Source organism: Myotis myotis, unplaced genomic scaffold (genome assembly GCF_014108235.1).
Source record: "Myotis myotis isolate mMyoMyo1 unplaced genomic scaffold, mMyoMyo1.p scaffold_m19_p_17, whole genome shotgun sequence".
Classification (NCBI taxonomy): domain Eukaryota; kingdom Metazoa; phylum Chordata; class Mammalia; order Chiroptera; family Vespertilionidae; genus Myotis; species Myotis myotis.
Genome location: NW_023416321.1, coordinates 1,410,428 through 1,437,697, shown reverse-complemented (window position 1 = coordinate 1,437,697; position 27,270 = coordinate 1,410,428). Strand labels below are relative to the sequence as shown.

General features: G+C 63.0%; 2 protein-coding genes across 5 annotated transcripts in view; both read right to left on the bottom strand.

Annotated features, from left to right (window-relative positions):
* DNAH17 (dynein axonemal heavy chain 17) overlaps positions 1–12,609 on the bottom strand; it is a 69,319-nt gene extending 56,710 nt beyond the window's left edge. The window contains exons 1-18 of the mRNA XM_036338995.1: positions 12,246–12,609; positions 11,478–11,671; positions 10,606–10,795; positions 10,346–10,445; positions 9,774–9,859; positions 9,484–9,609; positions 8,771–8,923; positions 8,557–8,643; positions 7,725–7,892; positions 7,172–7,288; positions 5,755–6,020; positions 5,348–5,540; positions 4,310–4,456; positions 3,356–3,464; positions 2,206–2,309; positions 1,776–1,916; positions 963–1,106; positions 105–287 (exon numbers count right to left, since the gene is read on the bottom strand). Of these exons, the coding sequence (XP_036194888.1) occupies positions 105–287; positions 963–1,106; positions 1,776–1,916; positions 2,206–2,309; positions 3,356–3,464; positions 4,310–4,456; positions 5,348–5,540; positions 5,755–6,020; positions 7,172–7,288; positions 7,725–7,892; positions 8,557–8,643; positions 8,771–8,923; positions 9,484–9,609; positions 9,774–9,859; positions 10,346–10,445; positions 10,606–10,795; positions 11,478–11,671; positions 12,246–12,590 (2,853 nt within the window). The 5' untranslated portion in view covers positions 12,591–12,609. The remainder of the gene's footprint in view (positions 1–104; positions 288–962; positions 1,107–1,775; positions 1,917–2,205; positions 2,310–3,355; positions 3,465–4,309; positions 4,457–5,347; positions 5,541–5,754; positions 6,021–7,171; positions 7,289–7,724; positions 7,893–8,556; positions 8,644–8,770; positions 8,924–9,483; positions 9,610–9,773; positions 9,860–10,345; positions 10,446–10,605; positions 10,796–11,477; positions 11,672–12,245) is intronic.
* A 9,606-nt stretch (positions 12,610–22,215) lies between these two features.
* CYTH1 (cytohesin 1) overlaps positions 22,216–27,270 on the bottom strand; it is a 49,181-nt gene continuing 44,126 nt past the window's right edge. For 2 of the 4 annotated variants that reach the window (XM_036338813.1, XM_036338816.1), the window contains exons 10-13: positions 26,657–26,735; positions 25,844–25,915; positions 25,221–25,375; positions 22,216–23,522 (exon numbers count right to left, since the gene is read on the bottom strand). In XM_036338813.1, the coding sequence (XP_036194706.1) occupies positions 23,444–23,522; positions 25,221–25,375; positions 25,844–25,915; positions 26,657–26,735 (385 nt within the window). In that variant the 3' untranslated portion in view covers positions 22,216–23,443. The other 2 variants (XM_036338812.1, XM_036338814.1) reach the window with 2 other exon arrangements.

Below are 27,270 nucleotides of genomic sequence, written 5' to 3'. Positions count from 1 at the left end.
ACGTGACCGGCACTGCTGAGCTTGGAGGCAGTTCCGAGCCAGGAAACCCGCAGGGGCCCAGAGCAGGAAGCGGGGGACGGGGGAAGGGAGAGGCCCCGACTGACCTTGTAGTTGACCCGGCCCCTGGCCAGGCGGGGGATGAGCTTGGCCACGTTGTAGATGTCGTTGATGATGCTCTCGATGAGCGCCAGGAAGCCTCTGTCGTCGCCCACCTCCAGCGACGGCGAGAACACCAGCCCGTCCTCGCCCAGCTCCATGTGGATCTCGAACAGCGGCGCCACGCTCTCCTGAAACGTCGCAGGAGTCCGTGCCGCTCCTCGTCCTCAGGGCCCGCCCGGAGGGAGTGGGGGGAGGTTCGACTCCCGCGGCCGGGACCGCCTGGAGAACACGCGTCCCGCTGGCCCAGGGCCAGGAGCAGCCGGAGCAGCCCCGGCGGGACAGGGCCACCCATGCCTGCTCACAGCCTGTGCCTGCTACTTGCTAGCTGTGCGGCCTCAGTTTCCCCAGATCGATACAATGACCCTGGCTGCTGTGGCTCAGGGGATAGAGCGTCAGACCCGGGTTCGATTCCAGTCAAGGGCACGGACCTCGGTTGCAGGCTCGATCCCTGGCCCTGGTCGGGGGCACGTGCGGGAGGCAACCCTCGTCGATGTGTCTCTCACATCGATGTTTCTCTCTCTCTGTCTCCCCCTTCCTTCCACTCTCTCTAAATATCAATGGAAAAATATCCTCAGATGAGGATAAACTGAAAAAACCAATACTAATAAAATGAGAAAAAGCACGGCCCCCGTCTCTTTGGGTTACATCGAGGACGCCGCGCACAAGGCCACAGGAAGTGCGCCGGCGGGGCCGGCTCGCCGCCAAGCGCTGGTGGCCACGGCGCAGTGCGTGGGGGGTGACAGCACGCACACGGGCGCGCACAGACGCAGACACACGTCCCGCGCCTCGCACGCACGACTCACGTCCAGAACCATGTTGTTGATGAGGTAGCTGAGCGACATGCGGATGAAGCTGTCAAACGCGTCCAAGACCACGCCGTCGATGTAGATGACGTAGTCCTTCCAGGGCTGGCTGGTCGTGACCGCTCGGAACAGCTCCGCGTTTTCCTGCCGGCAGACCACGCGGTTGGCGGCCGCCTCGCGGCCCGTCGGTCCCCTCCCCGGTCACTGTCCACAAGGACTCGGGGCGCCCTGCCTGCGCCCACGCTCCCGACACACGGTGCTTCTCGCGTCCTGCGTGTTCACGTCAAAACCGACTAAAACACAAGCTGGCTTCCACGGCCGCCGAGGGGGGCCCCCCCGCGAGGACCCGGCGCGGCCGGGGACCCAGGCAGAGACCCCAGGCGCCAGGCGCCAGGCCGGCAGGGCCGTGGGCTCCCGGCCCGTGAGCGTGCCGGCCAACAGGTGCCCCCGCACTGCGGTCCCCACTGAGTGTGTTGGCACCGGCCGGCCGGGCACACGCATCCAGTGAGCCTCGCCCCCAGGCTGGGCCGCCTCCTCGGGAGGTCACCAGAGCCTCACGCCACGCGTGCCTCCAGCATCGACCCCGGGAGACGAGCTTCGGGGACCTCGTGGGAGGATGGCCCTTGTCCACACCCGCTCCGGGCAGGGACGGGCAGTGGTCTCACTCTTGGAGCACAGGAGGGGGGCACAGAGCAAGAGAACCGGCCTTGAAGGCCGCGTTTGGGGGGTCCGCTACTTCACGACAAGGCTCTGGGATTGCGGAGCGTGCACCGTTGCTATGGGAACCCCAGCCCTCGCGTCCCTGGGCCTCACCGCCACCATGGCCTGGATCTTGATCCCCGCCTCCTTGACCGCCGTGTAGCGCTTGTTCAGGTTGGTCAGCCGCCCGTCCAGGTCCAGCAGGGCCTCCTTCTTGTTGTCCTTCCTTTCGAACAGTGGGTTGGCCGACCAGTCCTGAGAGGGCGCCGGGGCGTGAGGGGGGCATGAGGGGGGCGTGTGGAGGCCGTGTTTCCGGCCTCGCTCCTGTCTGCCTGCTCGCAGAGCTGCCCTGGCCCTGCTGGCCTCAGAGGGGACGTGGCCGCTGAGGACGCAGGCCCGCGCCCTGGCCGCCGGATCTCAAAGCCAGTTGGGGCCTCAGAGGATGGACTGGAGGACGGCCGCCGCGTCCCTCCTCCTCCGGGAGGCTGCCCCCCCCCCCCCGCCCCCGCGGGTCCCACCGTCTCTGCACCATCGTGGGCCTCACCTTCATGGCCTGGGCGATCCCCTCTATGTTTTGCTTGGCTTTCTGCATCCTGGTCTGCAGGTTGTGCAGAATCTCTCGCATCTCCTGGATGTACGTGAGGACGCCTGGGACCGGAGGACGAGCCGGTTAGCGGGAGGAGACTCCTGGGCCGGCTTGGCGCGTGGCATTAGGAGACGCGCCTGGAAACTTCCTCCGCTCCCCTGGAGCACGGAGTCACCGAGGTCCCTGAGGGGCCACGCCGGGACGGTGCCGGGGTGTCGCGGGAAGCAGCACCTCCCTGTCCCCAACGGCCATCGGTCACTCCCCCGCCGCCCGGCACTCCAGACCCCTGAGGCCCAGGGCCCGCCTGTGCCCAGCCCTGACCGCCACAGCGTGCCGGAGGTGAGCGCCAGAAAGAGAAGCGCTTGGGGAGAAAGGCGAGAAAAGAACCGTATGACTTCCTGGCCCAGAAGAGCCCGCGGACCCCGGTTCAGACGAGTGGACCGTCCCGCCTTCTCCTAGAGACTGTGGAGGCCGGAAAAGAGGGCAGGAGGCGAGGCTGGAGGTCTCGATGGAGGGGGTGCCCACCAGCGTGGGGCCAGGGCACAAGGGCTGCTGGGGCAGGCACTTCTGCCCGGTGAGCACATTTCTTTCTACTTCTGCGACACCTGCCCTGAGCCGGCTGCCACGGCCCTCACCCTGCCCTCTGCTGTGCCCGCCTCTAGCAAGTCCAGCTGGAAACGGAGGTCCTTGGTGGTCCCCAGGGAGCCTCTGCAGATTCCTCAGGCTGTTTGGGGGCTGGGCGGCCAGGGGCACCACCCTTTGGCCAAACACATGACCCTGTTGCAGTCGAAGCTGACCCACCAGCCCTGGCTGGCGTGGCTCAAGTGTTTGAGCGTTGACCTATGAACCAGGAGGTCCTGCTTCCATTCTCCTTCAAGGGCACATGCCCAGTTGCGGGGTCCATCCCCAGTAGGGGGCGTGCAGGAGGCAGCCGATCAGTGATTCTCTCTCATCATTGATGTTCCTCTCCAGCCCCTCTCCCTTCCTCTCTGAAATCAATAAAAATATATATTTTTTAAAAAGCTGACCCAGCAGCCAGCAGGCAGAAGTGGCCCACCCCGCCCACCTCGGCCCAGGCGGCCAGGCCCCTGGGGGGGAGTGGGGGTACCTTCGCCATTCCAGAACAGCGTGGTCTCGGCAGTCAGCAGTTTGACGTCGATCCCTTCCAGCTCTGCCTTGATGAGGGGGAACTCCACTTCCATCACCGTGGTCTTTATCTGCCCAACACACAAGCCGGCCTGGGCCTTTGTTCCACCAAACACACCGGACGCCACCGTGTCCCCCAGAGAGGACTGTTCCCGTTCGGGAGTGTTTGCATCCCCAAGCGTTCATGTATACACTTAACTCTTTCATTGCCCATGTTATGGGGTAGAAAGAGAAGGAGAGATGGTCATGAAGACCCGTGCGTAATCCCCAAGTTTCCCGGGCTCAGAACCAGGCAAAGAACCTCAGCAGATGGCACGGGGGAGGGCGGGTTGGAGGGGGTGGTAACTGGGCCCTGCTGGCTCGGGGCCTCTCCTCGGTCCCCAGGCTGAGATTGGCGTTGGGTCACTCGGGGCATCGGCGCTAACAGCATCGGTTCTGTCCGGTCCGGGTGCAGCGCTGCTCTGCTCTCAGAAGCTAATTTAATGCTTGAAAACCTCCACCCACAGACGAGAAAGGAAGGAGGGCACCAGCAGATGTCTCTAAATTATTCCCTAAGAACGGGCACCCCTGAGCCTGAACTCGCAGCCATCTGTGTCCTATGTCACTTTCCAAGGGCACCTGTGTCTGCAGTGAGGGGCGTGCGCAGCATTAAAAGGGCGTACCGGGCGCATCGGGCACTGGCAAGGTGCCTTTCAGAGCCACTCTACCTGCATTGGCACTGCCCACAGCCCCCACGCCTCCCACCTCCAGCCCACCAGTGTCGCCAAGCGTTTTCAGGCGATCCACGCGGACAAACAGTGGGCAAGGGCAGAGGGACCAAACGGGCAGGCCATGAGGGTGGACACTGCATGCGTGTCCGTGGGAAACCGGGTTCCAGGCAGCAGGGCGTGGCCGCCGCCTGCGCCCACGGGCTCACCTCGTTGTACCAGCCGACGATGAGCTCCAAGTTGCCCACAAACTTCCGGAAGGTCTCGTACTGCGAGAACAGGGTCTCGGCGCTGCGCGGGATCGCCTTCTGTTGCTGGAAGTTCAGGTACTTGACTTCTCTCAGCACTGCCACCAGCTGGGGCCCACAGGGAAGGCGGAGCCGGTCAGGGGGGAAATACCTTTGTTTCTCATTCTTTGGTTTCAAGAATTTTTTTTTTTCAATATAAATTCTCAGATTGACGTTTCCGCGCGGGACCCCATGGGTGGCCCTGCTCTCAAATAGTGTGCTTGCTGAAGCCGGCCTCCAGGTGCTACTGCTCTGTCTCAGACCTAAACATGTCCTGAGCAAACTTAAAAACAAAAATGGCCCGACCGGTCGGGCTCAGTGAGTGAGCGTTGACCTATGAACCAGGAGGACACTGTTCGACTCCTGGACAGGACATGGGCCGGGATGTGGGCTCGATCCCCAGTAGGGGGCGTGCAGGAGGCAGCCAATCCATGATGTTTCTCCCTCATCACTGATGTTTCTCTCTCTCTCCTTCTCCCTTCCTCTCTGAAATCAATAAAAAAAGATTTTTAAAATCTAAATGGCCCTAGCTGATTTGGCTCAGTGGATAGAGCCTCGGTCTGCGAACTGAAGGGTCCTGAGTTCAATTTCCCATCAGGGCACGTGCCCTGGCTGCAGGCTCGATCCCCAGGAGGGGACGTGCAGGGGGCAGCCGATCCGTGATTCTCTCTCATCATTGATGTTTCTCTTTCTCTCCCGTCCTCTCTGAAATAAATTCTAAAATATATTTATATATATATATGTATTTTAAAGATCTAAATTCTCCCAAAGGGCATTAGCTAGTAAAATAGATTAAATTTAAAAATACACAAAAAAACCAAGGCTTCAATGACAAAGCCTTAGCCCACGCGCAGAGGCCCCGCCCACGCGCAGAGGCCCCTCCCACGCGCAGAGGCCCCTCCCACGCGCAGAGGCCACGCCCCCGCGCAGAGGCCCCGCCCCGCGCAGAGGCCCACGCACCGCTTTGCTGAAGTTGACGCGGATGAGGCGGGAGGCGTCGCGCTGCAGGAGCGGCTGCCCCAGGTTGAAGAGGCAGTCCTCGTCCACGCGCGACACCCACTGCTGGTAGATGCGCTCGCGGTAGCTGCGCAGCAGCTCCATCATCTCGTCGTACTTCTGGTAGATGAGCTTGGCCTCCGTGCTGGACATGACCCTGGCGGCGGCGAGACGGGAGACGGGTGAGGGCCCGCACATGCGGGGCCCGCGGGGCCCCAACCGGCTGCAGAGCCCCATAACCGCCCCTCCCTGCACCCCCGATTTCTCCGTCCCTGCGGTCGGACCCCCGGGGGAAGCCAAGTGCGTGCCCCGGGAGAAGGCGCCGGAGGTGGGGGCGGCGGTCTGGGTGGGGGCGCGGCCCGTTGGCTCACGGGTGGTCGATGTGCTTCAGGTCCCGCATGGGCACCTCCAGGCGCTCCTGCAGCTCCAGGCTCCACTTGAGCTGCCCGGCCACGGGGGGCATGTTGCGGTGGATCGGGGGGATGTCCCCCGCGGCCGCGGCTGCGATCTGGGCGTCGTACAGGATCTTGGTGTTGTCCAGCTCGGCGTCGAACAGCTCCAGCATGACGGAGTAGCGGGGCACCACCTCGGCCAGGATCAGCGGCCGCTCCAGGAGGCTCCCGCACATGGACAGCAGCTGCGGGCCGGGAAGCGGCTTCAGCGGGCCCAGCCCCAGGGCCCCCCAGGTCCTCCCAGGCGCCCTCCCCACCCCCTGGCTCGGGAGGGAGGAGACCAGGAGGCCTCTCGGCGCAGCCACCAGTGAGGCGGAGCCGCTGGAGTCTCGTGGGGACGCACACCCAGCCCTGGCTTCTAACCCAACAGCACACACTAGGTCCCCGGCTGGGGAAATGCACCCCCGATGCACCAGTGCTCCCCAGGGCCTCCCTACAGTCCGCATCCTCTAAAGCAGGGGTCCTGAAAGTTTTTAAACAGGGGGTCAGTTCACTGTCCCTCAGGCTGTTGGCAGGCTGGACTATAGTTTAAAAAAAAACTATGAACAAATTCCTATGCACACTGCACATATCTTATTTTGAAGTAAAAAAACAAAACGGGAACAAATACAGTATTTGTATTTGCATGTGGCTCGTGGGCCGTAGTTTGAGGACCCCTGCTCTGAAGTGCTAACAGAGGGCCTGGCCGGTGTGGCTCAGTGGATAGAGCGTCGGTCTGCGGACGGAAGGGTCCCGGGTTCGATTCCGGTCAAGGGCACATGCCCAGGGTTGCGGGCTCCGTCCCCAGTGGGGGGCGTGCAGGAGGCAGCCCATCCATGATTCTCTCTCATCATTGATGTTTCTCTCTCCCCCCCTCTCCCTTCTGCTCTGAAATAAAAAATATATATTTTTAAAAAAGATGTTCTCAGAGGAGAATGAGGCCACCATTGTAAAATAAATAAACAAAGTGCTGATGGAGTCCCACCGACTCTCCCGTGGGCCCCCTGGCCTCCTGACTGGGCTGAAGAACGTGCAGTTCCTCTCCGCGGGTCCAGTGCGGGGGGGGGGGGGGGGGTCCATTGCTACCGCCCTTTGCCCCTCCAGCCTCTGTTCCCGGTAAGCGGAGGGGGTGGCAAGGGGCCCGGATAGGACCGGGAGGGGCGGGAGAGGAGCCGCCGGCCGTGTCACTCGGAGACGGGGCCCCAAAGCCCGTCAGGAACTGCTCTAGGGCTCCGCGGCCCACGTGCTGCGAGACATGGAATCCGGCCCTGACCCCGTGCGCCCGGCTCTTCAAGCCCAAGTGAAGGTGTCCGATTAGATGGTCCCTGCGTCCGCACCCGCGTCCCCGCCCGCGTACCTTCGCGCAGGACTCGATGAAGTTGCTGTCGTCGAAGGCTTGGCAGAAGATGGTGGCCAGCCTCCTGTCCAGGTCTTGAATTTTGGTCTCAAAATCAGCGTAATCGTTATCGAAACTCTAAAAGCGAATTCAAACGTTCACCTCTTTTCTTAAAAAAAACTGCTTTTAGTAATTTTAGAGAGAAAGGGAGAGAGAGAGAGACATTGATGTGAGAGAGAAACATTGTACGCCCTCTACGGGGGATCGAGCCCACAACCTGGGCATGTGCCCTGCATGGGAGGACGCTCACCACCGAGCCACACTGGCCGGCCAAGGCCAACGTCAACCTCTTCATCTGGGGGCAAAGCCAGCGGTGCTCACCCTAACACCCCCGACTGGCACCGCTGGCAGGATTCGGGGGGCCCTCTCAGCTGAGCACGCTCACTGCTGCGACCTCCTCGCCGCAGAGCTGTCAGGAGGCCTGGAAGTGTCCAGTCTCCGCCCCCCACACCCCCGCCGTGTGCCTCCCGCTCCGGGGGCCTCTGCCATCGCCCCAGCCAGGGCCCCCACCCACCGAGTCTTCCGGGTCCAAGGGGTCGTATTTGCAGTCGATGAAGACCTTCACCAGCTCGAAGACCTCCTCGTGGATCTGCACGACCAGGCTGCCCAGGATGCTGCCACGCACGCCGCCCAGCTCGATCTTCTCCAGCTTCAGGAACTCGATGGCCGTTTTGTAAAGGTCCTGGCGGAGGCGGCAGCCGGGGCGCCCGCCCATCAGCTCGTCTCAGAGCCACAGTCTGGGAACCAAGGGGGGCGCTCGGCCACGCCCGGTGCCGGACTCTGCCCCCCCGAGGATCCGGCCTGGCCGCCAGGGCCCACAGGGTGGGGCTGAACAGCAAGGCCATTTCTCCCACCCCCCCCCCCCGCCCCCGCCAAAGCCCCTCTCCCGGAATCTTCATCCCAACTCAGAGTCGGTAACAGGGACCGCGCTGCGCGGCAGGAGCCGGAGCCAGAGCCGGTGGTGGGACCCTCGGCCCCCGCCCCAGAGGCGCCCTCACAGCGTCCACGCTCGGGGCCTCCAGGACGGCTCCCCCTTTGCACGGTGGGCACACTATGTGCACAAAGTTAGAAAAGAAACCCTGGAGAGACAAGACCAGAGGCCGAGCTGTCTGACCCTCGCATCTCCCCTCTGCTCCCCAGGGGGCACCTGAACCCTTTAGGGTTTAATTCGCTCCCCGACTGTGCGTTTTTGTCATTAGCTGCTCACAGGCAGGAGGGCTCCGGGCACTTCCGTGCTCGGCTGACAGCTCCCGGTGACATGGATGGGAGGGCGGAGTGGGGGGATGGGGGTGGGGATGGAAGACGCCGCTGACATGCAGGCAAGGGGAGCCTGGCTTCACCTTTACCTCAATGGTCTGGATGCGACGGAAGAAAGAATTCATTCTGGAAAACGCGAGAGAAGACGGGAATTCCCAAGGCACCGGCTCCTTGTCCTGGGTGGGGGCGTGGGGAGGGGAGAGAGGGGGAGAGAGAGAGAGAGAGGCTGAGCCTGCCCCCCACCTTCGCCCACCCCCACCTGGGCGGCCCGCCTGCTGCCCGCCGCCGGCTCCGGCTGGGCACCTTGAAGAAGAGTTGCATGTTGGTGCAGCAGAACTGGTAGGTGCGGTACAGCCCCTTGAGCACGGACACCGACAGGGAGATGCCGTTCAGCACCTCCTCAATCTCACCCTGCAGGCCTTTCAGCACCTCGTCCGGGCCCAGGTAGGTCCGCGTCTGCAGGAAGACAGGGCGTGGCACAGCTCTGCCGGGCGCATGGCCCGGCCCGAGGGCTGGCAGGCGGGTAGGAGACCAGCCACCATGGGCCGGGACCTGCTTCTCGGGACATAACCCGCCCGCCGCCTGCCGCCTGTCAGGTGGCCCCTCCTCCCTGGTCATAGGCGACTAGACCCTCCCGGTGGGGCTGGGACAACCTGCTTCGGGCTGCAGGGAGGTGTGGGGGGCGGGTCCAGGCCGCAGTGCCCTGCGGGGCCTGCAGACAGGGCTGTGGGCGCCATCTGAATGCCCACAGGCAGGTGGACAGCTGGTGCAGAGGAGAAGGGAAGGGCCTCGGGTTGAGGGAGACGGAGGCAGCTCAGTACAGGACCCGGGACCCCACAGAGCCCCGGCCCCGCCTTGGGGCGGGTGGCAGAGCCCCTTCCTTGGCTCCTCCCTCCAACATGTGGGGCTGGGAGAGCCCAGGTCCCAGGAGAGCTCCGGTGGCCCCCAGGGCCTGAGCACCCCTGCGCCAGCCGGGGCCTGTGCGTGCCCTGCGGGCGGCGGGCAGGGCCGCCTACCATGTCCATGACCTGGTTGCAGAACTCCTGCAGGATGACGATGACCCTGGAGGGCGTGTTGTAGTGCTTGGAGTTGGCCCAGATGAGGCAGATGGTGTACAGCACCTTGGCGATGAAGGTCGGGAGCTGCGGGGACACGCGGGGCGCTCGGTCGTGTCATCACAGCTGTCCCCGCAGAGACCCCAACGCGGAGGGAGAGGCACTGCTCGCCGTCAGCCGCCCACTGCCCTGCTCCCGGGACGCGAGCCCCGCCCCTGCCGACGGCCTTCCTCTCACTGACGCGGACGCACCGCAGTGAAGTCCGCCTGCTCCATCTCCTCCAGCAAGATCCGCAGAGGCTTCAGGTGCAGGACAATGTCGTTGGCCTCCTTCAGCCCTGCACACAACCAACAAGGTCAAGGTCAAGGTCAAGTGTGCATCCACATGGGAGAGAACACCAGCCCACCGCCCCTGGTCAGACAAAACCCGGCGGGCTCTGTGTTAGGGAGCCCTGCTCCTTCCAAACACAGCAGCTTCGCCCGGCCTGTGTGGCTCAGTGGTCGAGCATCGACCTATGAATCAGGAGGCCACGATACGATTCGAGGTCATGGCACATGCCCAGGTTGTGGGCTCCATCCCCAGTGTGGGGCGTGCAGGAGGCAGCCGGCCAGTGATTCTCTCAGCGTTGCTGTTTCTATCTCTCGCTCCCTCTCCCTTCTCTGAAACCAATAAAAATATATTTAAAACACACACAGGAGCTTCCTGTGTGGGGGCCTGGAAGCTGCTCCTGGGGCGGGGGGCGGGGGCAGCCAAGCCCCGGGGTTGGTGCCCTGCCCCAGGCCCTCTGGGAGGCACCGGCAGCGTCCCCGGCGTCCCCGCTCACCGTCAGTGACGTTCAAGTACACGTTCTGCATGGCTGGCCAGTAGCAGCTTTGGGCTTTTTCCAGGATCTCCACTATTCTGTTCACTTTGGGCCTGTTCAGCTGAGGAGGAGAGGAGAACATGGGCCTTTCAGGAGAAACGCAGACCTGGATACGCAGCCTGACCCTGTGGCGGGGGGGGGGGGGGGGCGGGCGGGGGCTGAGGCACCAACTCGGAGGAGCTGGGTCCCCTCGGGCTCCGGGTGCCCTGTCACCTGGTCACCTGGTCATGGATGCACTGGAGGTTCATCAGCCGTGTGTCCCAGAACTCGAACTCGACCCGGGGCAGCGGGTTCATCCCATCCAGCAGGGCCTGGGCCGAGTCTTTGCTCAGTACGTCCCGGATTTGGTGGGACCAGTCGATGACGATGGTCTCGATGGCGTGCAACAGGCTGCTGTCCAGTGAGGGGAGCCTGCAAGGCAGGGGTGGGGGGATGCCAGGCCTCCCCGACGGGGCTCCAGCCACCCTGCCCCCCCGGCCTCCCTCCGACAGGCCCCCAACACCCACCAGCAGCCCCAAGTCCCACCCCCCATCCCAGGCTCCTCCTCACAGCCACCTGGGGAGGCTGGAGGGTTCCCCCGTCTCCCGGCGAGGGGAGAGCCTGAGCAAATGGGGGCGCGCTCAGAGAGGCCGGCTCCCCCCAGAAACAGAAGGCCAGCTTTGGAAGATAATGTCCAAGACGGTGCCTCCTGGCCATTCCGACTGGGGCTCAGTGGCCCAGGAGGACCGGCCCACACGGCGAGCCCGGGAATGGCCACCCTCAGGTGTGAGCAGGTGGAACGAGCCATCGCCCTGGGCAGCTCCGGGAGCCTCATGCACCAGCAGCTGCACGTGGGGGTTGGGCACACGGGGGGGGGGGGGGCCCGGGAGTGCCATCTCCACCTGCTGGAAATCCCTGCCAGGCCCCTCAGTGCCCCGGGTACCCACATCCTAAAGCTGGGGCCCCCTTTCCCGGCTGGGGGACACATGTGACAACGTGACGTTGGACCGGCCCAGGTACGTGATGGGGAGGGCTCCCTGTGCCCTCCACCCGGACTCCGTGCCCCGTCTCGCCCCCGGTGTCTCGCGGGCCGGGGGCCGTCCGGCGGGCCCACCTCTCCATGGACTCCAGCGTGCCGTCCAGGCTCCCCAGGTGCTCGGGGACGGGCAGCAGCGTCTTGCCCCGGACCTTGCCCCCCATCACGAACATCTCGTTCTTGAGCCGGTGCACCTGCCTCACCAGGTCCTCCGAGACCACGCGGGGCCACCCGCCCATGTTCTCGCTCTGGTTTAGCAGCGAGTAGAGGACCTGCGAGGACAGGGTCGGTGTCCCCGGGCCGCCTCTGGCTCCGCGGCACCCAGGAGGCACGCACGGCGCGCCCGCGGCGCGGGGCCTGGGGACACCGAGGCCTCTCCTGTGCCAGCGGCTGGGGCACCACTTTTTCTGCCAAGCGGATGGAGCGTTGCCCTGCGGGCTGAAGGGCCCCAGATTTGATTCCGGTCAAGGGCACGTACCTGGGTTGCAGGCTCCATCCCTGGCCCCGGTCCGGGCGTGGGGGAGGCAACCAATCGATGTGTCTCTCTCACATGGATGCTTCTCTCTCTGTCCTCCCCCTCCTCCCACTCCCTCTAAACATCAATGCGCAAACGTCCCCACAGCCTCTCGCCGGCAGGCGCGCAGTCGCGCCGGGGGTCCTGCCCGATCGCCGTGTCCCAGCCATGGGCGGGGCGGGCCTGACCTTCCCCTCTAACCAGCCCCCGGCCAGGCAGGTGGCCGGGCACCACCCTGGGGAAGTGGGCTCCAGGCCCATCACTGACGGGGGAGGAACAGAGGCTGCTCCTGCCCGGCCCCCAGCCCCGCCCCGGCCGCTGCCCGCACGCACCTCCTCCACCACCGCGATGAGCTGGTCCACGGGGGCCGGGCTGATGTCCCCGTAGATGAGCGACTCCTTGATGTTGGTCTTGCTGATGTTCTCCGGCTTCTTCTTGATGAAGTAGACGCCCTTGGTCTTGAGGGCGGCGGGGAAGCCCAGGCAGGGCACGATCATGCCGGCCGTGTTGAGCGTCAGCACCAGCACCAGCACGTCGGGCTTGTCGAAGAACTCGGTGAACAGCGCCAGGCTCTCCTCGGCGCCCAGCAGCTTGCCCCACTTGTCGGGCTTGAACCGGAGGAGCAGGGTGGCGATGCCCTCCAGGTACTCGAAGCGCACGTCCGGCGTGATGGTCATGCTGGCGGCGCCTTCCACCAGGCCCCTGGCCAAGGGACAGGCGCTCGATGCGGCATCGCAGCGCGCCTCCCGGGGGTGCCCGCCCAGCCCCGCCCAGCCCCGCCCGGCCCCAGCCCCCCAACCCTGACCAGCCCCAGCCCCCCAACCCTGACCAGCCCCAGCCCCCTCAACCCTGATCAGCCCCAGCCCCCTGACCAGCCCCAGCCCCCCAACCCTGACCAGCCCCAGCTCCCTCAACCCTGACCAGCCCCAGCCCCCAACCAGCCCCAGGCCCCCCAGCCCTGACCGGCCCCAGCCCCCCAACCAGCCCTGAGCAGGAGCAGAGCTGCTTTTGGGCGGGTGACCGGTCCCCATCCTCCAGGGTCTGGGTCCCCCCTCCCCTGGCCAAGGGCCCCTCATCAGCTGACAGCAAACGCTGCCCGGGGGCCAGCAGGGCACACTGACCAGCACTCCTCCTCGAACCAGCAGCAAAGGGAATGGCTTCCTTCCCTCAAACGGCTCCAACTGCCACAGAACCCCAGGTCCCCTCAGCTCCGGGGCTTCTAGAACCTTCTGGGGACCTGAGTGACGGGCAGTGGAGCAGAGGACAGCCCTCTGCTCCCGCCACCACGGAAAGGCCCGGATGTGACGTCTCCACCTCCACCCACGGGGCGGCTGGGCCCGGAGCTGGGGGGCGGCTGGGCCATCGTGGCATCCGGGACTCGGGCGCCCTGACTGCCCGGTGCTCGCGCCGTCCTGCCGCCCTGGGTCCCTTCCTTTTCCGGTCCTGCCAGCATCTGACTCGGTCATTAAAAATATTTTTTTTTATTGATTTCAGAGAAGAAGGGAGAGGGAGAGATTGGCCACCTCCTGCACACACACCCCTGCCCCCCGCAACTGGGGATGGAGCCCGCAACCCGGGCATGTGCCCGACCGGGAATTGAACTGTGACCTCCTGGTTCCTAGGACGACGCTCCACCACGGAGCCACGCGGGCCGGGCTGGACTTGGTCATTTTATGCTTCACCTCCTCTGAGGGGCGGTTTGCAACACGAGATCAAGGTCTTAGCCCGGCCCCTTCCACCAGAATCAGGTCCCGGGTCTGTGTCCCAGACACAGAGGGTCAAGCATGTGAGGTGAGGCCGTGGCCGTGGCAGGGGCCCGGGGACCCCGTGGCTTTCAAGCCGCAGCGCCCGGCTCCGGGCGCTCTGCCCAGCGCGCTGCAGCCCCGCCAAGCGAAGGGCACAGAGAGGGCCCCACGCGTTCCAGGGGCACAACAGACCGTCTGACACGAATCCACAGTCCACGCCGCAGAGGCCACAGCGAGGCCTCGCAAATGGCCAGGAATCGTCCTGATGGGAGCTCTGTTGGCCGAGCTGCCTGCGATCGCCCGCCAGGGAGGCCCCGGTGGGGCATCGTTCCTTCCCTCCCTCCCTCCCTGCCTTCCTCCTTGCCTCCCTCCCTGCCTCCCTCCCTCCATCCCCGCCCCCTCTCTCCCTCCTGCAGTCACAGCCCCCACAGCTCACCCTCCACTCCCTGTCCCCCGGAGAGCCCGTCCTCCTGCTGAGCAGTCTCAGGCAGACACGACCCATCATTAACTACAATTTCAGGATGATTTCCGGGGGGCGGGGGGGCTCTGGCTGACAGCGGGGGCCAGGCCATCTGGGGCTCCTCACTGGCCCAGCACGCGCTCCCTCTGCCCTTGGGGCCTGGCTGAGTTCCTGCAGCAGAGACAGGAGGACAGACAGGAGGCTGGCCCAGCAGGGACTCTCGTTTCCCGAGGAGGCGGCGTGGCAGCGGGTGTCTCCGGCTCACGCGGAGTCCAGAGGTCACCGCCAGGGTAGACACTGAGGGGGCGGGGTGCCCTTCGTTATGTGGGGTCTCTGCCTAGCAAGCCCTGGGAGAGGCCCCACAAGTCACCCAGGGACATGGGGGGGACCTTACAGAGTGCCTTCCCCCCAGTGGTGAGTGGGGACCCCACCTGAGGGCCAGGGCCTACAGCCCAGGTCCTCCAAGCCCCTCTGGGTCCCCGTGCGGGAACCCCTGGTCGGGAGGGGCTGGTGCCCCTGGGAGGTGAACCTTGCTGCCCACTGAGGCAGGGCAGTTGGGCTCCTAAGCCAGTGTGGCTCAGTGGATGGAGCATCAGCCTGCAGAATGAAGGGTCCTGGGTTCAATTCCTGGTCAAGGGCACGTACCTTGGTTGCAGGCTCGATCCCTGGCTTCGGTCGGGGCACTTGCAGGAAGCAACTGAAGGGCGTGTCTCTCTCACATCGAGGTTTCTCTCCCTCTCCTTCTTCCTCTCCCTCTCCCTTCCACTCTAAGAATCGATGGGAAATATCCTCAGGGGAGGATTAACAACAACAAAGAACAAAGAAGTGGGCCAGTTGCTGGTGAAACGGATGAAAACCGGGCAGGGACGCGGTCCGCGCAGCAGGCACCCAGCACCGCGCCCGGACTCCACACCTGCAGGTGTCGGAGCGAAGCCCTGGCCACGGGCTCCTTCCCGCGGTCTGGCCCCACGGTGGGGTGTGGACACCCCTTGGGCTCTTCCAGGAGGCACCCTATGAGGCCCTCAGTCGGTCCGGGGGTGGGGCGGACCTCCGCAGGCCGGCCTCCTCACCCCACCTACCTGGGTCTCTCTCCATTGGGGAGGGGGACTCTGGGCCCCGGGCCCCGCCCAGGGCTTCCCAAATAGCAGCTCAGCGCCACCGGGACAGACGGAGACAGCAGCACCCCTCCCTTCCCGGGAAGGGACCCCTTCTCTGGACCATCACGAACGTCTCTCGGGGTCACGGTGTCGCCTCTCCACGGCCCGGCTCACAGCATCTCCTCGGGAAGCTGTCTGAGAGGGTGAGCACCAGGCGCTCCACGGACAGCCCAGCGTCCAGGCAGCAGCGAGGCTGAGGCCGGGCGTCTCCGCTACGCGCCCCGCGTGGACTGGCGCTCTCTGGGTTAAATGTGAGGTTCAGGTAGGGGCGGGGACACAGGGCGGGGCCAGGCCTCGCACAGTGAAATGCACTTTGGATGCCATAAGTCAGGAGAGAAGGAGGGGATCGAGGCTGGAAATGGAATTTCCTGCCTGCGATTTAACTCAGCCTGTGGGTCTCCAAATCTCCCCCCAGGACATCCATTCGGACAGGGCTGCCCCTGCGTCCCCGGGGCTCCTCGAGGGGGAGAGGGGAGCAGAGCAGGAAGGCCTGGGGCATCTGTCACCTACCATGTCCCCTCCCGCAGGCCCTCCTCACCAGGCAGAGGGCTGGCGGGCGGCTCTGGGCGCACTCCGGCCCCTGCGTGAACGGACCCTCGTCGCTGCCCGCGGGCTCTTCGGGGAAAGAGCGTTTGCCAGGGAATCGCCAGGTCCCGGCGGGGCCTCACTCACTGGGGACCTGTCCTCGGTCCCCTTGTATGTGTGGGGGGCAGGAAGGGTGCTGGTCCCCACACAGCACCCCCATCACCATTAACTGGAGCGACCTGGTGCCTCCCAGCCTCCCGCTGACTTTGGGGGACCACAGTGCTGAATCTGAGGCCTCCTTCACGTAGTCAGCCCCCCGAATGCTGAATGCTAACCCCCCTCCCCAACCTGGACCACCAGGCCCCAACCCTCGCCCAGGCTGAGCCCCCCAGCCCTGGCCGGCCACGCCCAGGGGTCTCTGGGGAGCCTCTGCCCAGAGCCCCAGGAGATGACGTGCCCATTGGCAAGGGCAGGGCCCTGGGGGACGGAAACGTCCCATCTGTGCGGGGAACTCCGTGGCTGGTCCGTGAGGACCCAGCTTCCTGAGGAAACGCAGCCCCCCGCACGCCTCCCTCCAGGCCCCCCCGCACGCCTCCCTCCAGGCCCGCCGGGGCTTCCCAGGGGGCATCGGACGGGTCCGCTGCCTCCTGCACGCCCCCGACTGGGAATGGAGCCCGCAACCCAGGCGTGTGCCTGACAGGGAATCGAACCATGACCTCCGGGTTCATAGGTAGATGCTCACTCAGGGAGCCACACCGGCCGGCCATTTCTCACCCTGTAAGAAGCTGCCGGACTGTCTCCCCCGTGCGGTTCCCGCCGCCGGCCGCTCTGCGTGGCACAGTCCGGTGCCCCGCGTGGCGGCTTCACTTGCGTTTCCCTGGTGATTGGTTATGCCGAGCGCCTCCTCGCTGCTCCATCACCCCCTCTGCCGGGGGCGTCGGTCCCCACCCGCTGCGCGTGTTGAAGTCAGGCTGTTTCTCCTTGTGTTGTCGGGCTGGGCGAGACCTCAGCGCCTCTGGGACAAACGTTACCGGGAGGTGCCCTTCGCGGCGGCTTCACTCCTCATCCTCTCCAGTGTCTCTCGAAGGCCAGGTCTGCACCCGATGAAGGCCAGGTCTGCACCCCGATGAAGGCCAGGTCTGCACCCGATGAAGGCCAGGTCTGCACCCGATGAAGGCCAGGTCTGCACCTCGATGAAGGCCAGGTCTGCACTTCGATGAAGGCCAGGTCTGTACCCGGTGAGGCCAGGTCTGTACCCCGGTGAAGGCCAGGTCTGCACCCGATGAAGGCCAGGTCTGCACCTCGATGAAGGCCAGGTCTGCACCCGGTGAAGGCCAGGTCTGTACCCCGATGAAGGCCAGGTCTGTACCCCGATGAAGGCCAGGTCTGCACCCGGTGAAGGCCAGGTCTGTACCCGGTGAGGCCAGGTCTGTACCCGGTAAGGCTAGGTCTGCACCCGACGAAGGCCAGGTCTGCACCCGACGAAGGCCAGGTCTGTACCCCGATGAAGGCCAGGTCTGCACCCCGGGGAGGCCAGGTCTGCACCCGGTGAGGCCAGGTCTGCACCCCAGGGAGGCCAGGTCTGTACCCCGGTGAAGGCCAGGTCTGCACCCCGGGGAGGCCAGGTCTGTACCCCGGTGAAGGCCAGGTCTGCACCCCGGGGAGGCCAGCGTCTCCGCTTCTCACGCGTAGGCGGTGAGTCCCGCGGCATTTATGAAACCTCCGTCTGACCAACGGCCCACGATGGTCTTTGACGCTTCCTTCTGGGATTTGAGCGTTAGTTTCCCGTGGGGTCTGTGACCGACTCTGAACGAAGCGCAGGGTGTGAGCTGTGGGAGGCCCCTCAGCGTGGCGGGTCTGTCCCTGCGTCACCGAGACCGTCTTGTCTTTTCTCCAGGGCCCTTGATTCCTGCCACTTGACAGTGCGCCCCGAGGGGTGTGAGTCGTTCTCCCTTTTCTGTGTTTTGGTTCTTTTAGGTCCCTTGTATTTCCATCACAGCTTTAGGGTCAGATTGTCAGTTTCTATAGGGTGTGCCCCCCGCAATGCACCTGCCTCTCACAGCTCAGTTGCTGCTTCTTTCTCCCAGATTTAACCCAGTGCAGTTAGTAGGTCATTCTGAGTGTGCATACATTTTGGGGGCAACCTGTATTTTTTAAAAAATATATTTTATTGATTTTTTACAGAGAGAAAGGGAGAGGGATAGAGAGTTAGAAATATTGATGAGAGAGAAACATCAATTCAGCTGCCTCCTGCACAGTCCCTACTGGGGATGTGCCCGCAACCAAGGTACATGCCCTTGACCGGAATCGAACCTGGGACGCTTCAGTCCGCAGGCCAACGCTCTACCCACTGAGCCACACCGGTTAGGGCGACACCTGTATGTTGTAAAAGCTTCTGGGATACTGCTGAGGACTGCACTACACCTGCAGGTCAGCTCAGGGAGAACTGACCTCTTATTGAGGCTTCTGGCCCATAACCAACAGGGCCCTGCCTCTCCGTTCCGTTAGGGCTTTTCTAATTCCGCTCAGCAATTTCCCAGCTTTCTGCAGCTCTTTATCAGCAAGCTGCTTCCCAGGAGGTATTCACACCCACACACACCCACACACCCACACACCCACACACACACACCCTGATTCACACTCACACACACACACACACACCCTGATTCACACACACACACACACACACACACACACACACACACACACACCCTGATTCACACACACACACACACACACACACACACACACACACACACACACCCTGATTCACACACACACACACACACACACACACACACACACACCCTGATTCACACACACACACACACACACACACACACACACCCTGGTTCTCTCTCACACACACACACACACACACACACACACACACACACCCTGATTCACACACACACACACCCTGGTACACACACACACACACACACACACACACCCTGGTTCTCTCTCACACACACACACACACACACACCCACACACACCCACACACACCCTGATTCACACACACACACACACACACACACCCTGGTACACACACACCCACACACACACACCCTGGTTCTCTCTCACACACACACACACACACACACACACACACACACCCACACACACCCACACACACACACACCCTGGTTCTCTCTCTCACACACACACACACACACACACACACACACACACACCCTGGTTCTCTCTCACACACACACACACACACACACACACACCCTGGTTCTCTCTCACACACACACACCCTGATTCACACACACACACACACACACACACACACCCTGGTTCTCACACACACACACCCTGATTCACACACACACACACACACACACACACACACACACACCCTGGTTCTCTCTCTCACACACACACACACACACACACACACACACACACACCCTGGTTCTCTCTCACACACACACACCCTGATTCACACACACACACAGACACACACACACACACACCCTGGTTCTCTCTCCCACACACACACCCTGATTCTCACACACACACACACACACACACACACACCCTGGTTCTCTCTCTCACACACACACCCTGATTCTCACACACACACACACACACACACACACACACACACACACACACCCTGGTTCTCTCTCCCACACACACACCCTGATTCACACACACACACACACACACACACACACACACCCTGGTTCTCACACACACACACACACACACACACACACACCCTGGTTCTCTCTCACACACACACACCCTGATTCACACACACACACAGACACACACACACACACCCTGGTACACACACACACACACACACACACACACCCTGGTTCTCTCTCCCACACACACACCCTGATTCTCACACACACACACACACACACACACACACCCTGGTTCTCTCTCTCACACACACACCCTGATTCTCACACACACACACACACACACACACCCTGATTCACACACACACACACACACACACACACACACACACCCTGGTTCTCTCTCCCACACACACACCCTGATTCTCACACACACACACACACACACACACACCCTGATTCTCACACACACACACACACACACACACACACACACCCTGATTCACACACACACACACACACACACACACCCTGGTTCTCTCTCCCACACACACACCCTGATTCACACACACACACACACACACACACACACACACACCCCCTGGTTCTCTCACACACACACACACCCTGATTCTCTCTCTCACACACACACACACACACACACACACACCCTGATTCACACACACACACACACACACACACACACACATATACACACCCTGGTTCTCTCTCACACACACACACACCCTGATTCACACACACACACACACACACACACACACACACCCTGGTTCTGTAACACAAAGGAAACATTTTAACAAGAAATGAGAAAATACCCACTGTTGGAAAACATTCTTCCTACAGATCCTACTATTTTGAAAAACAGATGTTAGGAATTATCTCCATGGTTACACCGATCTCCGTCGCCAAATACAATGAACTGTCTCACCTGCTAGCATACCTCCTATTCGCTCACTTTGAGAATCTTGCTGCTTTAGAAACCCTCCACGGGGACCATCCCAGGGGTTGAAACCATTTTATCAAACATCTGAAAATAAAACTTCTTCCTGTTCATTTACTTATTTTATCTAAAAAGCTTTTTTGGTAAGAATTTATTTGAGCCAAATGGATGGCATTCTGGGAACTGAGACCCAGCGCTCTCCTTCCCTCATTTGTAAGGAACCCTGACCAGCAGGAGGGGAGATGGAGACGTGCTGGTTGGCAGAGGAGCCTGGAAAATGAACGTGTGATTTAATCGCCAGGGCGAGTCGTCCACCTCTACCCTCAGGGCCCGCGGGAGCTCAGCTCATCCAATGCGGCCACGGCACGAGCCCTGGGAAAGTTCTTTTGGTTTCTGACAAGAGCCACTTGTCAGTGGGCACTGGGGAGCGGGGAGCCCCCCCACCCCCCGGACACACACACAGAGCAGATGACGGCAGTCTCCCACCTGACTCGGCGCAGAGCGGCGCTATCGGATGGGCGTTCATCAGCAAAGCGGGCGCTGGACCGTCCGTTGAACCTGTAAGCGTGATTGACACGCCAGCTCTGAGCAGGTGCCCAGAAGACACCCCGGGGTGGGCACAGGTGAGCAGCCCTCCCGCAACCCTGGCTGCATGGGGCTCGGCCAGAGCTGCCCCCACCCAGGGGTGCCGGGTCTCGGAGTTAGAGCCAACTCACAGACCCGTGTGCTTGTCAGGGGCCCCCAACTCCACAGTAAGAAGAGTTATGCTGGGCCCTGCAGACGCTCACAGGTGCCGGCCGGGCGGGCTGGGCTGACCACGCTGACTGCCCCACTCGGGACAGCAAGTTAGCCCAGTCCCGGGGTTAGAGCTTTGCGTCATAAACCATCAGCATGAATGGCCACCCCAGTTACACCAGAATGTCGTCACGTGAACCACCAACACCACGATGGATGCGCGTTTTTTAAAATATATTTTTATTGATTTCAGAGAGGAAGGGAGGGAGATAGAAACCTCAATGATGAGGGAGAATCACCGACTGGCTGCCTCCTGCACACCCCACCCTGGGGATCAAGCCTGCAACCCGGGCCTGTGCCCTGACCAGGAATCGAACCGTGACCTCCTGGTTCACAGATTGACGCTCAGCCACTGAGCCCGGCCGGCCGGGCAGTACACGTGTGCTTGTGCAGTGAGCGCTGTGCAAGTCAGGCTGTGGCTGCTGCCTCCACAGCCCAGGGGCTTTGCAGGGAGCCCCATGCTCCCCCCGGGGCCCAGCCCGGGCACGCAGGGCCCAGGGCCCCCTGAGGACCGATGGGTGTGAGATCTGGCCCTGAGTCCAGACACTCTCACTACCCGGGAGAGTGGGTCACATGGCGTCCATCCTCCCTCTGCCCGTGGAATAGGCCAGGCCCTCGACAGAGGCCTGAGCCCGGCGGCCTGGATGGCGCCAGAAGCCCCGTGGAGTGTCCCGACGGCCTGGGACCGGGCTCGTCCAGTTCCCCGAGCTCTCTGAGTCTCCAAGGCCCATGCACAGCGCCAGGCGCCTCCCCATCCTGGTGGTTTTGGAGGAGACGCTGCTATGAAATAAACTCTGTGATTATGGGAAACTCGGCACGCGGTGCAATTGAGAGGGTTACTTTTCAACTGTCCGTGCGGGCGGGGGGGGGGGGGGCGGGGGGGCGCAGGCAGGTGCTGACAGGGACACAGCAGGGGTGAGGGGGCAGAAGCAGCCCAGGGAGAAGGAGGAGGGACTCCCAAGGGGAGTCAGGTCTGTGAGAAGCGAGGGGCCTCAGTGAAAGGCAGGAGGAGTGGAAGGGGTGAGGGGGGACAGACAGAACCCAGATGGCCATGCGCTGGGCAGATTGGAGTTTATTTGCTGCACTTCCTTGGCGCTAGTTTACAAAGAAAAAACCCAACCAAACAAAAACAATTGGAATAATAATTATAATTCTTTAAAAACCCTGTCAACAGCTTTCAGTCATTTCTTTATATTTTATATTTTGACAAACTTTTTTTAAACAAATACAAAATAATCTGAAAGGAGAAAAACTGTACATGATAATTTACACCCCCGATAAATAGACTAACACTGACGCCCGGCAGGGGAGGGCTGCGGCCCCCCCAGGAGGCCTGGGCTTCGCGCTCGGCCTGGGCCTTCACGGGCTCCCGCGTAAAAGCACCTGAAGCCACTCCAGGGAGGACCTGTCCCAAGGGGACGGCCCCATCCCCCACACCCCTCGCTCCCACCAGCCCCTTTTCTAAAAGCGAATTCCAGAGATGTGAGCTCCCTCCCATCGGGCCTGCAGGCGACAGGAGCTGGTCCCTGAGAGAAGCAGGGCCAGGCTGCTCCAGCCCTTCACCCCACAGGCCGGAGGGTGGGCCCCTCCCTGTCAGAAGGGACAGCGAAGCCACAGCACAGGCCGCCCGCCCGCCCTGCTCCCCTGCCCTGCGGGCTGACCAGGGAGGAGGTGTGCGCAGGACGGCGCAGCCGGGGGGAAGCAGAGCCACAGGGCCTGCCGGTCACCGGGCTCTGCGGCGCCAGTTTGGTTATTCGGATTCAGCGCAGAAAAACGCGTTCTGTCCTCAAGCCCAGGCGTGGGTGCCCAGGGACGAGCAGCGGAGATCTGGCAGGTTCTCCCTGCTCAGCACTCCTGGCGCCTGGGACACACCCAGACGGGGCGCCAGGGTCACGTCCCTGCTGCTCTGCCGCCGGCCCAGGGCCCACGCCTGCCCAACGGGCAGGAAGCACGTGGACAGCTCTGCTTCACCTTTTTCTTTAAAAACAAAAACAAAAATATACTTTATAGGACGTGGCTTCTCTTCCATGCGCTTTCTCGACGTGTAACACGAGGCAGAGGCACGGTCCTGAGCGGGGCTGGAGGCTTCCTCCCGGGAAACCCCGAGCGGCAGTGTCCCCGGGCTTGGCCGCGGCCGCTGAGCGGAGACCGCGCGGCGCTCTGCACGGAGCTCCCTTCTTCCCGGAGAGAAGGCTCGGCCCCTCTCCCAGCGGCCGCCCGCCGGCTCCCACTCGAAACCAACGGCGAAGCTGAAGCGGGAGGCAGGGCGGCGCCACCCGCTCTCAGTGTCTCTTGGTGGAGGACACTTTCTTCTTCCGCGCGGCCAGCATCTCGTAGAAGGGGTCCCTGCTGATGGCTGCCCTGGAACAGAAAGGGGGCGGAGAGGCTGAGGGAGGGCGAGGACCCCTGTGCCCGCGCCCTGCCTGTTCAGGGCCCGCAGCGGCCGAGCCTGTGCCGCCCGCCCGCTGTGTCCGCACGACAGCTAAGGGACAGGTGGTGCAGGCGATGAGCCAGCGGGGTGCTCCCAGGGCCGGACGGGGCGCATTCTCCCAGCTGTGCTCTAACTCAGGCAGACAAGCGTGTGGCTCAGTCCCATGATGGCAGCTGGCATCCGTCAGGGCAGTGACGCTGCGACCCAGCCAGCCCAGCTGCACCTGGCGCTTTCACAGGGCGGCCAGGTCTGCCCCGCGTCTATTTAAATGTGTTTATTGATTTCGGAGAAGAAGGGAGAGAGAGAGAGAGACATCAATGATGAGAGAATCGTCAATCAGCTGCCTCCTGCACACCCCGCACTGGGGACTGAGCCAGTGACCGGGCTTGTGTCCTGACCAGGAATGAAACCATGACCTGGTTCCTAGGTCAATGCTCAACCACTGAGCCACGCTGGCCGGGCCCAGGTCACTCTGAGTGCCTGCACTGCTCGCTCCATAACCCGGGGCCGGCACTGGGCCCAGGACCGGAGGGGCCGCGCGAGTGCCTGCTGAGCCGCCTCACGTTCCTCATTTTCCAGGCCGAGCTGGTCGTGCTCGGAAGGGCTGAATCTGAACTCGCTTTTCCGGAGAAGCGGCGGCCATGTGCCGACCGCTCCGGGGCAGCTCCCAGCCCCGGGCCCGCCGGCTCTGCCCTGACCGGTAAGTGCCAGCTCCTGCGAGCAGGGCCGTTCACCAGCGACGCTGTGTCGTGAGCCATGTCCCCAGGCCTCCTTGGGGACGCCAGAACGGGCAGTGCCTGCAGCGTGTCCCGAGGGGCCCTCCGAGGTTAGAGGGGTGTCGTTTGCTCACAGCTGACTAGCCCGCATGGCGCTGGCTTTAGTGGAGATGCCGCCAAAAGGGCAAAGACTACAGAGCATCAGACCTCCGGACCGGCGGCCTCGCGGACAACGCCCCTCCCACGGGACCCGGCAAGGACTTCGGGCCTCCTCGGGCCTCGAGTCAGTGTGGCCTCCCTGGTCTCCGGGGGAGTCAGAGGCCGTCACAGGGAGACGCTCAGGGAGCGCTTGGGGCACAGCTGACGGACGAGGTGCGGGGGGAGAGCGAGGCGAGGCCGTGCGCAGGGGGCAGCAGCTCGCATGGGGGCACAGCAGCGCCCTAACGGCTTCGCAGGCAGACGGGGAGCAAGCCTGTCCTGTGATCACCTCTCCTGCAGGCAGGAACGTGAGTGAGCCGTCCCCCCCCCGCCCCCGCCCCCGCCCCCCCGGGCCCGCAGCTCCGTCTGCACTTGCGCAGGAGCCTGGGCACCCCGCCCCCCCAGCTATGGGGCTTCAGGCCAACAGTTTTTCCTCGATGGGCCTCAGTTTCCTCATCTGTAAATGGGACTCAGAAATGACAAAACACAACCCCTATCACCAGAGCTGCCACCGTGAAGACGAGACCTGCTGCCGAAGACCTGCGAAGACCAGCCCCGAGAAGGGCTCCTGGCCCCGCCCGCCCGCGGCCTGCTCCCCGTGGGCTGGGAGGTCGCCTGGGAAAGCCAGGTCCGAGTGCTGGGACCCAGGAAAGTGACCTGTGGCTTCAGAGCCAGGAGCACGCGGGCGGGAAAGCAGGCGGGTGCAGGCGCTACCTGATGCGTCTGATCCACTCCTCCTTCTCCTCGGGCGTCGGGGCGGAGATGCGGTACACGGTGTGGTTGCCCTCCACCACGCGCCCGTCCGCTTCCGTCTTGCAGGCCTTGATGACCTGGTCCTTACTGTCCGGGATGTACAGCTCGAAGCAGTTCTGCAACCAGAGCGGTCGTCTAAGCGATGCTGAGCACGCAGCAATGACCGTGCCCCGAGCCTCCACGCAGGCCCACAACAGGCCGCGCTGGTCCTGGGGCTGCGTGGCTGCTGAGACTGCAGGCTGCGTCTAACCAGGCCCCTGGGCAGACCCCCCCAGACAAGCAGCTCTATGGGTGCCCAGACGAAGGTGGAGCCAGCAGCAAGGCCACGACGTCCGAGGCCCACCTCTCCCGCCAGGCCGCCGACCGAGTGCCGCTGCCCCTGGGGAGGGACGACCCACCCGTGGATGGAGAGTGAGTGACGCTCAGCAGGTGGAAGAACCAAGAAGTTACTGAGGCTCGGCTTTGGCCTGAACACTAAATCCAAGGCATGCAGTCTCTTCCGATGCGTCTTTTACATGACCTCGGCACTGCCTTTCTCTGTGAAGAGCTGCGCCACCACCCCCCTGCTCACCGCAGGTACTCACTGGCTTCTTGGAGTCCTCCACCTCCCGGATGCTCAGGTTCTCCAGCGGGATGATTCCCCGGGGCTCCTTGTCCTGCGGGGGTTGGGAGCTTAGCCTCGGTGGGCAGCACCTGGCTCCACACACCCCCGTGGGCCTTCTCCCACCTTCTCCTGCCTCAGCTGGGCCCACATCAATGCTCACTCAAGGACAGGGTCAGAAACCCCATGGGCGCCGTCTCAGCACCTCACCTGAGTCCCCATCACCAGAGGCCCCAGCAAAGAGCACGCTCAGGGCTCCAACAGATCCCGCAGGAGCCGTGGCTGGCCCTCAGCGGGAAGAGGCGGCGCTTTACATGGAACACGCGTGCCTCTGCCTGCCCTGCTCCTCATTCAGGCCTCAGTGCTGGAGTCCGAGGAGCCCCAGTGCCAGGGCTAGCTGTCCCAGGGCATTATCGGCTCATCACCGCCTCTCCTCAAACAGAGAGCGAGCGCCTCGTGACAACTCACCCAGGACCCACACGGGCACCTCAAGTCCTGCCCAGGACACAGCAACCTTGTTGCCCCCTCTCTGGCCCTCCTGCTGGGAGGAGCTAGTGATCCCACAAGTACCTACATACAGCCAGCCAGCCAGGCAGGTGACACACAGCCAGCCAGACAGCTCCACACAGACAGACAGGTGACACACAGCCAGACAGACAGTTCCACACAGACAGACAGACAGACAGACAGGTGACACACAGCCAGCCAGACAGCTCCACACAGACAGACAGGTGACACACAGCCAGAAAGACAGCTGACAGCCTGGCCCCAGGCACAGGCGCCAGTGGCAGCTCACCGTCGTGTACTCAAAGTAGTACAGGCAGTTGTCGGTCAGGATGAACCAGCGGCGTTTCCAGGTCTTTACCCGACCACCTGAGAACAAGAAGAGATGCGTGTGGGACGGGAGGCGCCGGGCAGGGCGGCCCGCAGCACGCAGCCCCCTCCGGGCGAGGAGGAAGCGAGGGCAGGGCCCAGGGGACACGGAGACCATGGCAAGGCTGACATCGGTGACAAGACAGAGCCAGACAGAAGCACCTTTCACGAGTGCAAGTGTGTGGTACAAGCACAGCAAGCAAGCGAGGCGGCGCCCGAGACGAGGCCAGGACAGCGATGAGGATGAGCACGGGGTGGGGAGGGAGCCGGGATGCGAGGGCGCGCAGCGCAGGTCTGACTGGGGCTGGGAGCTTCTCTCACACAAAACGAGGGGAGAGGGCCAGCCCGTCCGCGATCAGCCCTGCATGGAGCTGCTGCATCAGAGGGGAGGGACGGGGAGGAGGCCTTCATCCCGTCGCCAGGGAACCAGCTCTCCTGGACGTGGGACCATACCTTCCTGGGGCCATGAACCCACTAGCACCCGCCTCCGGACCAGTGTCCTCACTGGGGACGCCCAGAGTCCTGTCTCGGGGGGCT